General features: G+C 41.9%; 1 protein-coding gene across 2 annotated transcripts in view; it reads left to right on the forward strand.

Annotated features, from left to right (window-relative positions):
• The first annotated feature begins 311 nt into the window (after positions 1 to 311).
• The window catches only part of NDRG3 (NDRG family member 3), a 38,203-nt gene continuing 24,498 nt past the window's right edge, over positions 312 to 14,016 (forward strand). For both annotated transcript variants that reach the window (XM_035343832.1, XM_035343833.1), the window contains exons 1-3: positions 312 to 336; positions 3,267 to 3,372; positions 7,804 to 7,839. In XM_035343832.1, coding sequence (XP_035199723.1) covers positions 3,316 to 3,372; positions 7,804 to 7,839 — 93 coding nt within the window. In that variant the 5' untranslated portion in view covers positions 312 to 336; positions 3,267 to 3,315. The remainder of the gene's footprint in view (positions 337 to 3,266; positions 3,373 to 7,803; positions 7,840 to 14,016) is intronic.

Raw genomic sequence — 14,016 nt, forward strand, 5'->3', positions numbered from 1 at the left:
AGGAATACTTGCAAAGTAGGTGGTACTGAGACATTTATAGAAAAATGTATGATTTATATGTGGATCACTCCAGGCAAACCTTTTACTTTGCTTGTAGATTGTCTTCTACAGAGCTCATCTGTATTTTGTGAGTATTTATGCTGCTTATGAAATGACATGTTTGTTTCTTTAAATAACAGGAGGAGTGAAGGGAGAGAATTGCTTATTTCCTGGGCAGACGTGTCCTCAGATCATTTATGAGGCATCTTTAATGTGGCTGGAGCAGAGGATAGCCCAGATCTCCTATCCCCCCCACCCTTTCCCTTTGCCTCTGAATTTGGAGAAGTGCATTGCCAGGTTGCTCTGCTTACAAACCACTCTCTTCTGAGAAATGTTTGTGACCTTTTTTTTTTTTTTTTTTTTTTTTTTGGACAAGTGTGCCATTTTGCCATGTTTCAAACTAAAAGCTGTGTTGCTGTTAGTGCTGTTAGTGTAGCATGGTGTCCAGGTGAAGTTGTAGTGTGTAATCACATAGAGCCGCTTAGATCTCATGCTATAAAACCCAGTTACCCAGATGTGGTTGAGGTCAATCACATTCAGCTTGCTAAGACACTGGGAGGAGAACATCTGTGCCTCTGCCTACAAAAATATCTTCTGAACACGTTCAGATTGAAGTCCTGAGGCTGTGACAGCTGTTTTCCAGAAAGTTCAGTAATCTAAAGGAAAGAAAGAAACAAACAAAACTGCTTGGAAGCAGTGACAGGGACCCCCAGCAGCTTTTCCTTCAAAAGCCTTTGAAAAGCTTTGATTTTCTAGGAAAACAGAAGAAAGCTCCAATTTGCTGGATGAACAGATTGGAATAAAAAGGGTTACACATTAAATCAACCATCTTGCCATTTGTGGCTGTGCAAAGTTAATCTTTCTGTAGTATTTCAGTCTTAGTTGGTAATTTTGGTGCCCTTATGGGTCACCTAAGCATTCAGTCTGCTCTGGCCCTGCAGGAGGTCCTGCTTTCACTCCTGCAGCCTGGGGGAACAGCCTGCTCTGAGCCATAGTCTGCCAGGCTGACTGTGCTGTGAACTCATTGCAGAGTCTCTCTTACTCCTCCAAAATACTCCCTTGCAGGAGTTCTTGCAATTATTTGAGCCTGGTTGATGTTAAGGGAGGTTGTCTCTTGTCTCTCAAGGAAGTTTCACCAAATTCTGAACCCAGCATCCAAAACAACATCCCTTCTTGCTACTGCCCAGCTTGCTTTAACAAAGGAGCAATGTGCAGTGTAGGTTCAACACAGCAGGAACACATTAATCCCCTGTCTTAGCCCCAAGAGACCCTACTTTCACAAAAAATATTTGGAGCAATAGTGGACCAGGAAGATAAGCATCAGATTAGTTTCAGTGTGATGCTGTTTACTGTGTGCGGTGCAGTCACATCTAGAGACCAAGTATGAAACTGAGGTTGGTGAGATAAAAGCATTTAATAATCTTTGCTTTGAACATCATCTTAGTTTTTTATTGTAACAAATGATTAACAAAGTAGTGCATGTGATTTACAAAATGTCTCTCTAGACCATAAGCACTTCAGGTAGCATGCTTGTAGCAGCAACAAATGATCCCAGGGCAGATTTTTGCAGGGAGCATCCTGGGGCTTCCTGGGAGTTGGTGCTCAGGGGAAACTTGGAGGAATGTTTGTGAAGCTTTAGCAGAAGTATTTTTGAGCAATATAAGATATAGCAATTGCTGCTCTGAGTTGTTCTTTGGTCTGACAAAGTTCAGTGGAGGGTGATTATCAGACTCCCTGCTTCTTTGTAGACGCTACTTTAGGCAAACACGCTAGGGGTGAGCCAAAGCTCACGAGCTACAAAATGAGCACAATTTACCACTCCCTTGTGTAGAAAAACACAGAGAAAGAGGTGATTGGGGTGTGCACAGTGTCCCTCTGGGTACAGTTAGACTTCCTGCTCTCTTGAGTGACCCCGAGAATAAGCAATAAGCACCACCATCCTGCCAGCTATCAGGTCCTGTGAATGGCTTTTCAAAGGGGTCTGAGAGAGGAATAAGTTCTCCAGATAATTAAGCTTTGTGATGGTTGTTTGAAACTCCCCTGGTGTCTGTAAAGTAATGGGATTCTTGCCCTGAATTCTGGGGAGAACCAGGAATATATTGAGCTCTGTATCAATTCCAGAGTGCATGGATATTGTTATCATAAATATCCATCATATCATAGATATTTTTGATCTCCATAACTCCTCACAAGGATTACAGTAACTAGACTTCCTCTGGGAGTTACAGTCCATCCATATAGCTATTTTTACTGTTCTTCCAAGTGAAAATTCAGTGTGGGATAAGGGAAATGTTACCTGTAAATTAGCTGGTTTCTTGGTAGTCTCAGAACTGATATGTTTTCTAGAAGAAAAAAAAAAAAAAGAGAGAGAAAAAAAGACAACTAATTTCGTTTCCTGAGGCAAAGGAGCTAAAAGAGACAGGCGATTTTTCAGAGGGAAAAGGCATAATGATTTGTGTTCTGCGAGACTGGCTTCGGCCACACCAATATTAGTTCTGGCACAAAAGGGGATGAAAAGAATTCACAGCCCTGCACATCTCTTGGTGTGAGGAGAAGCTCTCCTTTCTGGGCAGTCTCTGTGTGGAGTTATGGGGGATTTAGAAGCATAGTTGTAGTACTCATTTTCCACCTTTTTCTTCTGTGGTTAGCAGCACTATATTATCTTGCAAAAAGAATTTGATTTGTGGTGGCACCTAAGATTCTTTTTCTAGGGCGCTCGGCTAACATCCAGGAAGCCCGCCATGTGCCTATTGTTGTCTCTGATTATGCTTATGACTTTTTTTTTATTTCATCTTCAGTAATACGTACAGTTTTCCTAAGCAGTGACATGATCTGCACCATCAGCCCTTCCTAAAACACTCTGGCAGTATCAGTACTCATGAGCAGTTTTATCATTCTGCTGATCCAGTCATTTCCAGGCAGACTATGGCTGGAGTACCAGCAATGCATGGAAATGGACCCAGCCTTTCTGAATAGAAAGGCATGAGCTTTCTGGGACAGTTTTCAGTGGGCAAGACAATGTACGAGGTGAGGCATAGCAAAATGAGACACCGAGTGCAAACATGGCTGTTTGCATTCTCCTCTTACAAGTACTTTATGTTGAACTGAGAACCAGCTGCTTTCAGGTTTCAGTTTGGGCATGTGCAAGTCTAATGAAAAGATCTTAAAGCTTTATTTTGGCTAATATCTTTCATAATTCTGTTTCTAAACATATGTCTTTGTTTCAGAATCGCTCCTTTGCTGCTGTGAGTGTTAAGTGGCACTGCTTACGGCATCATGGATGAACTACAGGATGTTCAATTGACAGAGATCAAACCACTTCTGAATGATAAGGTAATGCTAGCTGCTTCTTTGCTCTCACAGGTGTGTTCCAGCTGACTTTCTGTCTGGCAAGGAGCCCTGATTGTCTGTTTACAGCTTGAAGTACCTTAAGTACTGAAAAACATGAATTGCTTCCCCAGCTCTAGTGATCCACCATCACATACCCTTCCAAAGTCTCAGGGAAAGAAAGACCACAGTTCAAGTAAGTTGGAGTCTCAGGCAAACTGCATCATTCCTGTACTGGGGTTTTACAAAGGCAGGTCAGAAGATGGAAAGGTGACACCATTCCTGACATAGCTGAGCTGTAGAACCTCTGATATCAAAGCTCAAGCTTGTTAGAGAAACCTTAGCTTGTATCACTTTTTTTTTAATTAACTTTTTTATTTAAAGTCTTTTTTCTTTCCAAATTATACATTTTTGTTTTGAGTCCTTAATGCAAATTAGGACTTAACTGGATTTACTGATGGAGAGCCCTTTCTTATTAATATCTGCAGAGTCTAGTCAGAGCAGTTCTGATTCATGCAGTACTGAGACTTTGGAAAATCATTGCGTTGCAGCAGCTGTTTAACCCTTTCCCTCTATCTTCTGTGGACTGGAAGAGAGCCATCTGGGCTTTAGGAAAGCCCAACCCTACCTTTGTTCTGCCATGAACTGTTGCTTTGAGTTCCTAAGTCTTTGCAGACCATCCCAGAGAAGGTTGAGAATCTTGTGTCTGAATGTTGTGATTATGACCAATGGTTTTTGGTCACTTTCTGTATCTAACAGCCAAGTCAAAGAGTCTCATGGTATGTGAAGCAGTGTTTTGCTGTTTAATGTCTGATTTCAAGAACTAGTTTGTTCTGCCAAAGGATATGGTTGCTTCTGAATGAGAACCCTACTTTGGCCCCTTGTTGAGTACACACAGAAGACTGCACTGTGTAGACTTAACACTGCAGGAATGGTGTTAAGTTGAGGCAGGGGAGGTTTAGGCTGGACGTCAGGAAGAGGTTCTTCACCGAGAAGGTGGTCGCACACTGGAACAGGCTCCCCAGGGAAGCAGTCACTGCACCAAGCCTGTCTGAATTTAAGAAGCGTTTGGACTGTGCATTTAGTCACATGGTCTAAACTTTTGGGTAGACCTGTGCGGTGCCAGGAGTTGGATTTGATGATCCTTATGGGTCCCTTCCAACTCAGGATATTCTATGATTCTATGAATGCAGACTTCCACCCAAGACAAGTGAAATGTATGAAATTCTGCTACATTTTAGTCTGTGCTGCTTAGTTTTTGCCAATTTCTTCAGTGTGCTAGCATACCTGTTTAATATCTCAGAAATCTAAAAATATAGCTGAAATCTACAATCCAGCTGCCTATTCTTATAATCTAGTGCTGACTACTCGGTTCCACCATAGCTTGAACTTAATGTTTTAAAATCTTTCCAGGGAGGGTGATCCTTGGAAGAACAACAGAAGTGTAGACCAGCAGATAAAAATACAGAAAGACCTTGAAAACAGTTTCTATTTCCATAATGAAAGAAAAACATTTACAGGAGACAAGCTTCTCAAATGTAATGCTGTACCTATTGCTTATGGTTCTCCTAGGATTGTCTGTGTGTGTCTGAGTTCAAGAAGGTAGGTTTCTCTTAGTTAGTTGAAACAACCTCAGTAGGAAGTATTGAAGTGTTTCATAACAAAGTGATTTAGGGCACATTCAAAGTGGCATTTGATTTCCTTGACTCTTTTTTGAAGTTACAGAAAATATATACCATCTCAGTAGGAAAAAAAGTATGTAGAGTGGCTCCAGAACTACTGCACTCTGCACTATACAGGGATGAGAAGAGTGCTGTGGCTCTGCTTTTTGCAGTTTCTTTTAACCAAAGAAATGTCTCAAGGAACTACCATCTCTGAGTTCTGGTCCTCATTAATACTTTCAGACTTTAGGTAACATGTATGTGTTTCTTAGACATCGTTTGTGGAGCATATGGGTGTGGTGCCCTAATGTGCTGTTCTGTGCAGCGTATCAGCATCCAAGAAATATTGAGCTGGCAGTTCACTAATATTTTTACTGACCAACCCAATTTAGAGAGAGGATTTCATGAACCAGCAGGGATTAATGCCAGAAATAGTACAGTAAAACTCTTAAGTTGCTAATAGGTGAGTGCTCTTGAACTCTTCAGACTGCTGTACAGAGAAAAGGAACTCTGGCATCTTAATGCTCAAACAGTGGAAATGACTGGGATATGGATATGGATCATAGCTTGGTCACTTTGTGTGAGCCAAGAAAAGCCACTGGGGACCACTGAGCCCTGGCTTTGTCTCAGATCTAAGTCAGCAAAAATCTATGAGCCTGACTTTTAAAGAATACACTGTGACATTTGTGTGTAAGTTAAGTCTAATAGAAAATGCAGAAAAGTAAGATTTACTAGACTATATATGTTCACCTTCTTCAGGCTCACTAAAGTACAGTGCCTTTATATTGGAAAGAAAATCAACTTGAAATGTTTGCAGTTAGCTGAAAGAGAGAAGAGAATACTGTCTGTAATCTGATAGAAAACTTACTTATTCTGGTTCTTATCAGTTCCTGGTCTTGCTGGATGTTTAGACATCCTGAATGGTGGCTGTGTAAATTTGCTGCCAAAATGGGATAGTGTATGGTTTTTAACATCTTAACCATTAGTTCGTGTCTTCAGGCTAACAGTTATAGTAGTAACAACTATTCAGCAAAGATGGCTTTCAAAACAAAACCAAGAGTGCTGCATTATGTTAATTTTCATTCAAAACTTTTCTACTACTTCTCATTGCTTAGTATTCTGGCAACTTTGACTCCTATTAATATAGTGAAGAGTCACTGAAACGCAACAACTTAATTCAGGAGGTTCCAATTCAGCCTAAGGAATATCCTGTCATAATTCCAGCCAGTGCTTTGCTTTTGAGGTACAGACATGACGTCTTCAGAGAAATGGAAAATGTGGCATCATCTTAGACTCGAGAAAGTTGAGAAAATTAATAGATCAATGCTTTAAAGGCAGATTTTGATGTGTTAAAATCAAATATCCAGGAGTCAGGACATGTCAGCAATAATGCCTAATTGCGCATCTTGGTGTACTTGGACAATGAGCAATACAGTTACAGGCTTTCATTCTTTGATTTGTTGCACCCCCAAGAATTCCGCTTTTCTTAGCAGATATTCAGATCAGCCTTCAGTTCACTTACTGTGGACCATCCAAGTCCAGTTCTTGGTACAGAAGTTTCTCATATAGTGTTTTTTTTTTTTTTTTTTTTTTTTTCTTTTTTTTTTTTTTGTAGTCCTTATTCACTGTGGCCTTGGTCAACCGTCAACTGAATTTCTTCTTTACAACCTCGTAGGAGACTCTACTGGCTGTGTTTAACAGAGCAGCGAAAGAAGCCATAGACAAGGTTGTCAGAAATCTCAGCTAATCTAGGATTTCAAACTGAAATGAGAGGGCTGATTGATATTTCCTTTTCCTCCATCCTGAGGATCTGATGCTTTGTGCCACATGATGTTCAAAATATCTAACACAGTTCAGTACTTGAACTGAGGTGTACTTCATTACACCTGGGGATTCTTAGATCCGTTTTGCAGATAGCCAAAATTTGAACATCACAAACTGAAGAATGTAGTTAGTAACCTGTGTTCTTCCTGGGCAGAGGAAAACAGGGCCATTTGTTTACACGTGGAGGGGAGTTAGGGTACTCAGCCAGCAGTTAGGGTACTTGTGTTGCTCGTATATGGTCCTAGTTGTAATGTTAGCAGTAAGGTGCTATGCCTATAACATGTAAGATAGTATGCTGACTTGGATAATTTGCCCAGCAATTTGCAGGCACACGAACAGACAACTTACTGCAGTACACCATCAAATCTTGCAGCACACCGAATGTATACTCGCATGTATGGGTGGTGACACCATATGAAAAAAGTCTGCTTTGGGTTGTTTATCCCAGTTCCCATGTGTTCTGGTTTCAGCAGCGACACTGCATTTGCCATGGGATGAAACAATGCAAACAACAGCTACTGCAGAGTAGCTGACCACAAAGCTTGTGTTCTTGCACTCATTACCTGCGATTCTAGTGGTGGTCCTTTAAAGAGTTTTAAATTCAAATTGATAAAGGGCACCAGGACCAGGCAAAAACCAACCTCATAACCAGTCTGCCTTTGCTCAGGGTTCTTTTTGGTTTGTATCTGTTCTTGCTCCAATGCTCTCGACCCTCATTTGAATCCCCAGATGCTCACCTTGGGGCAGTTCCCAGAGGACTTACTGAATAGTGATGGGCAAAACTTGCATGGGAGTCTCACATTTCTCACATTTGTTTTTAGTCTGGCCAGACCATGCTGAGGGAGAGGTTTCTGAGGGGACCCTTCATGGTAGTTTCGGTCTGTGTTTTGGGGTACTGTGCTGAAGTCTATTTTCTGTTTTTTTTTTTTGTTTGTTTGTTTTTTGTTAACAGAATGCAGCTCGCAACTTCCAGGACTTCGATTGTCAGGTAAGACGTGTACAGGAGCCAAGGATCTGTGGGTAGCCTCCTTGTGGCCTATCAGTAATGCTGACAGAAATGAAAAACCATATGTTCATTTTAACTTCTTTGAAGGCTTAATCAATAGGAGCTTGAATATGTCCATTTGACAGAAAGTGCCCTTTACCCTTTCACCAGAGCATGTCGTTGTGTGCTGTGAGGTGCAGGCTGCTCTCTGCCAAGGCTCCAGAACAGGCTGCAGATTGGCTGGTCTTCTGAAAGGCAGTTTGTTGGTGAGATGTGATCTGCTGAATAGCTGCAAATCTGTCACATCCCATCTGGTTCACTGACTAGGAAAAGAGGAGTCTGCATGCTCTGTGTATTTGTGTTGTGAGGAAATGGAAATCACCAAGTGTTACTGCTGCCCCAGATATAGCACCCGTGCTCTACTGGGCCTGGGTCATGGCAAAGCTGTGGTCATTTTCTGGGAGATTTTCCATCTCAGAGTAGTGTGGAGATGAGCACTCTGGTTGCTATAGGAATAATCCTTTCAGAGGAGCGGTTGCACCACAAGCCTCCAAGACAGAGGACACATTCTTTGTTAGGCAGAGCACAGTACTGAGATTATGTGGTAGGTTTTATAAAGCACATTCTCCATTTACCATGCCAGATTATCTTGCTGACTTCCCACTCATAATGTTGGTCTGCAGCCAGTATCTTTTCCCTTCTCTTCAGCTGCAGGAGGCTGCTGTGCCTGTAATGTTTCCGTAGCACAGGACAGGCGCTCACAGCTGTGTTACCCCAGTGGTGCAGCTAGGGGGGTAGATCTGTCAACACCACATTGTATCTTTTAATAAGAAGTCTGTAAATGTAGACAATTCCAGAAGACCTTCTATAAGCCTGTGCAGAACAGGAGAATAAAAGATTTGGTCCTAAGAAGACAGTTTGTATTTTTCCCATCTCTTGATGTAGGGCACTGAAAGTACACCCCATCTAGGCATGCACGTCACTGTACTGCTCTAGCATGATTCCTTGTGACTTTTAATGTTATCTTAAAGTCTATAAATATGAAAATTACCAATCTTACCTTGTTGTCACTTAAGTTTGCCATCTCAGAAGTGGCAGCAGTGTTAGAGAGTCATTTTTCTGGCTTAAGAAAGGTAGATAATGGGTTTGAAAAACACCTCCCTATACTACCTTGTCTCCATCTTTCTGCATCTTTTCCATCTCTGCAGAGGTTCAGAGTGCTCCCAAGTAGGATGGGGCAAAGGGTAGAATAGGTGCAATGGCTTTGGGTGAGTGGTTCACAGGCTCTTCCATACTGAAGCCTGTCTGCTGTGAAAGAATATAAATACAATGCCTAAGAATATGAGCACATTAGCCTTCGCTGCAAATTCGATAGCAAAGCTCTGGGTTTGCAGCTGCCTTGAAAGGTAATGGGGTGTTAGGAAGGAGTCTCCACAATGGAGCCATGAGTCATTTCTGCTTTTGTCCTCTTCCTCTACGCTTTCTCTGCATAAGCAGAACCTTGCTGCACCCTTGTTTAAAGAGCGCTCCAAATCCGAAGTCACGTTAGATGTGTGCAGTGGGAGCTCCAGAGGAACGAGCAGCAGCCATTGATTTGCACGCGCCCAGTGCCGTTGGAGGAGCTGCCAGGGCAGCCTGCAGCCATGGAAAGGGGCTGTGGAGCACTGAGCCAGGGAAGGACCGTGTGTGTTGCTTCTCCCCGCTTCAATTTAGATCAGCATTGAGCTGGTGGCCATGGCAACAGTTGGGCAGGAGATGAGATGTTCCTTCCAGGAGCTCGCTTGGTAATTCATTTAGTTTATTTTCTTGTTTCATTTTTTTCACCAATAAGTTGCATAGCATCTCTTGTGACTGTAGATGTTGTCCCAGCCTCACCTTCCTCCACTTTGCCTATATGGTGTGGATGCAGAGAAGGCCTGGCCTGGCCTGCCTGTCCAACCTGGAAAATGCCACCGAGGGCTGAGTGAGCTCTGAAATCTGTTGGAGCACATGGGTGGAGGGATGGCTCCTTGGATTTTATGCCTCATTTGCTAACAGTACTTAGACTTGGAAGAACTCGGAAGTTGAGCTTTTGTCTGTGCAAAAATTACTGCTTGCTTTTTGATCTAGTAAAGCATGGCCGGCTGACACATTCAGGCCCCTGTGGAACTGGTCCAGTTTTACTTACTCATATTTGAGAAGGTGGAATTCAAAGTGAAGAAGGTTGCTGGGGCCCTCAGGGGAATGGAGATTCTGCTGTATAAAAAGAGACTTAAAAGTGCTTGGGCAGGGATATAATTTATCCAGAGTTTCACAGGAAGGAAGAGCTTTGGGGACAGCCTCAATTTTACATGAACAGGTACAAGCTGGTCACAAATTCATGAAGGCTGATAATTCCAGTTACAGTGCAATGAAGATCTCAATTAGCTTCCAACATCTGTAGCATCTGCAAGGGACCTGGCTGGTTTTGACACAGAGTATAGAGGGTTTGTGGGATGGATATTGTATGCGATGTAGTGTTTGCAGTATGAGAGCACAGCACCAGTGATGGAATACCTGCATTTCAGGCCTTTTTATTATGAAGTCCAAAAACAGCTGTTTTAGGTGGAGATAAAGCTGTGTTTGTGCCTGGGTTTGTAGCTGGTTTAATCATTTGGAACTTGCTTATTTTCACAGAAGTGAGAGTGTCACCCTCAAATGGGATTCTGTGAACAGGGCTGCTCTTACATTCATTTTTATCGAGTTGTATCAGGACACCTGAGGGGAGAGGACCTGGAAAGCAGCTTTTTGTGCTCTGGGGATGTGGGTGAAGGAGCTGAGCAGGCAGCAGCAGCATGGAAGGTGTCTGGACACATCCTGGGCAACATTTGCCAGGCTGCAGCCAGTAAGAGAGGCCTCTACAGAGCAGCGCTTCCTTCAGGTACAGCTGGAGCCCAGCACAGCTGGCCTCAGGGCTTGTTCTTCCTGCAGTGCCTCTGGAGCTCCTTCTGGCTGGAAGCTGGAGTTTCAAAATATTTTCCATAGTTGATCAGTGTATATATATGACTGTGAAAAGTGTTTAGTTTAAACCCAGCTGATGAGCATGTTGTTAACACCGATTCTGTGAGTTATGTGGTGCCAGGCACACAAGTTAGGGATGATGTTTTTTGTAAACCTCTGGCATGTTTTACTTTTCCAGGTATCAAGAATATTTAGGACTTTATAACATCTAGCCTTCCTTTGGGAAGGCATGGGTGATGCCATTGTGAATTTCTATTAATTTGCTCATGTATTTTTTTTTTTTTAGTTTTGAATAGCTTCCCAGGACCAGGTCTGAGTAAAGTCAACACAGCAAACATACTCTTGCTTCTGAAGTTAGTTACTCTGGGTTTACGTGATAACAAAGAAGCTTTTAGCCTGGCTGCATCATAATAGCTTTCAGATGCAGGTGCCCTGATTTTCTTGTATTGTTTATCTACAAGCAAGCACAGTTAACCCTGACAAATAACAGATTGCCTGGGCATCAATTAAAATAATCCCAACGTAATCTGATGACCAACTGCAATGAAGATAAAGAGGAAAGCTAGCATGGTGGGTTAGGGATCTTTATCGATATGAATCTAGGCTATTCTCAGAAATAAAATGTATTAACCTAAATCTGTGACCTACATTTTGCTTAAAAGCTATTTGAATCCTAATGAAATCTAGGCTTGACTTCTTCTAATGTTAGCAGGCAGATGGTGGATTAAATGGTCTGGTTTGCTGGTAGACAGATGGTGTGGTGACCTACACAGTTAATAGAGCTGTGCTTGTGCTTTGTGCTTTTATTATCTGCAGACCTTCTTCAGCTGCTTTGAGGTGTTCAGAGTTAGCCTAAGTCTCTCCCCCTTTGCAAGATGTTCTGCTTAAAAAACAGTGAAGGCATATTTGGGTATATTTGTAAACTATCCAATTAAGTCTTTGTTATGTTTCATTCTGACATGAGCTACCATTTAGTATGATCCCTAGCTAGTGCCTCTCCTCTGCTGCCTCCCACCTGTGGGTAGGGAGAGAAGTGTTTTGCTCTCCAGCACACAACACACAGAACCACCTCAGAGGACCTGGAGTGTGGAAAGAAGGTGGGATTTGGCAGAATATTTGTAGAAAGCTCAGAAGTGATGAAAGAAGTGGGGACAAGTAAATCCAGGACATGCAGAGTTCAGCGGAAACAGAAGAGACGAGGCAGGCATAAACCCACAGAGGAAAGAAATGAAAACTTCCTTCTCCAACAACTTGCTGTGCATTGCTGAAATTAACTGATAATGTAGAGGTACTTGGTGTTGCCTACATCCCAGAGTAAAACACAACAAATATTTGAAGGGTTAACAACAGAGCCCACTGAGAATTTTTTTTGCCACTTTTCTGGAAAGTACAATTTTTCTATAAACACGTTTCTGCTGATTTAATTTTGGTGAAGTTTTTTCCATAAATACATGTTTTAATCTTTTCAGTCTTGTTTATTAGAAGTTTTCCTGTCCTTGTCCAGTCTCTTTGCTTTATTTTTGCGTGCTGTGCTGTAAGAGATGGTCTTCTGCATTTGAGAGGTTATTGGAAATATCACATCATGTGTATTTGCTGATGTCATGGATGTTAAGTGGAAAGTGGTTTCATTTTCTAATGAAATCATTAAAGCCAGCTTGTGATTGCTATACAGCAGTCTTGAATACAAGATGTTTTAAGGCATCTTCTGCACGTTGCAGTGAAATAATATGGAACTTCAGCACTTTGAGGAAGGTTTGCTTTCTCTGTACAAATCCCAGGGGAGCTGTTCTCACCAGCATCGAAATTTCTTTTGTAGGATACTGAAGACCATTGTGTTCCTGATTTGTACAATGAGTTCTTTTATTCTTTAGTTCAGTGCTAGTCTGAAATTTATTACAATACAGAAGATGTTTTGATCTAGCAATAAAGCTTTTTTATGCCTACTAAATTAGAAGCTTCCCCTATTTTTTTTAGTTAGTCACATCAACACAATACTATTATTGACTTCTGTTGACATGTCTACAATAAAAAATATAAAGCTAAAAATGATGAAAATAAAATATATCCAAAATAAAATAAATCTTATTTCCTGGGAAGCTTTTCTCTGATTCCTCCCATCATTGGCTTTCCATCTAAAAATTCCCTTTTTATGTAATGCTGCGGTATTGAATTCTGGAGAGGTTTTGCTAACTAGACTTTGACTTAAGCATAATTTTAATTTTTGAAATGTATGATTATGATCCTTCCATGGGATTTACTTAAACATTATTTTTGCTTTCTGTACGCTTGTGACAACAGTGTACTGAAGAGGCTGATTATGCAGACGAGGTATTTGAAGTTCCTGTGCTTATTTTTGTTATTCTGTCAGTGAATTCTTACAGCAAAGCTAACATATGCACCTTAGGTTGAGAAAGGGATTTGCCTCCTTCCTGCCTTAAGAATAATGAATGGTGTTTTTCACTCACAGTGACTGATCTCTTTCCATCCTGTATGAAGCACCCTTTAATGGTGTTTCAGAGCAGCTAATTGCAATACTATTTACAACTGAACACTGTTAGACACAGTTCTAGTTAGCGGGGATATTGAAGGCTTGGAGATGCAGAGCAGAGCACGACCCTGCATTCTCCTCTTCAGAAGATTTTAAGATGTTCCTTGTTTTGAGCAAGGCATGGAAATGTGGTTTGGCAGATCTCGCCTGTAGGTGGGCTGACCTTGGCTGGAAATGCAGCCCCTGGTTCATCATGCAGGTTTCCTTTAGGGGTTTAAGATGGTCTGTGGTCTAGTGGTCGCACAGAATTGTTTTAGACTTGCCTTTGTATTAGCATATGTAGGTCTTCTTTGTGTAGGTTTCATGTGTACAAGGGCCACATGTCTACTGGATATGGCACCTTGAGCTCATTGTTCAGGGAATGGAGGTATCAACCTCTTCTGTTTGCAGCCTCTGGGGAAGGCTGCAAGCTGCTTGCTCCACTGACACAAAACCACGGTGCCAAGTTCTGGAAACAAGGCTTGGGCTTACAAGAGCTGACCTCCAGGTTATCTAATTCACCCAGAGCTATTACTGATCTGGCAGTACTGGCAGTTCCAATTTCTCCCATTATCTGGGGAAGGGGGTATTTACCCTTGGAGCAAGGAGAAAGAAGCACTGCTGGGTGCCTTGCTCATGACACTGGATACATTACTGGAGGACAAGCAAGTTGT

This window comes from Oxyura jamaicensis, chromosome 20 (assembly GCF_011077185.1).
Source record: "Oxyura jamaicensis isolate SHBP4307 breed ruddy duck chromosome 20, BPBGC_Ojam_1.0, whole genome shotgun sequence".
In the NCBI taxonomy this organism is placed as follows: domain Eukaryota; kingdom Metazoa; phylum Chordata; class Aves; order Anseriformes; family Anatidae; genus Oxyura; species Oxyura jamaicensis.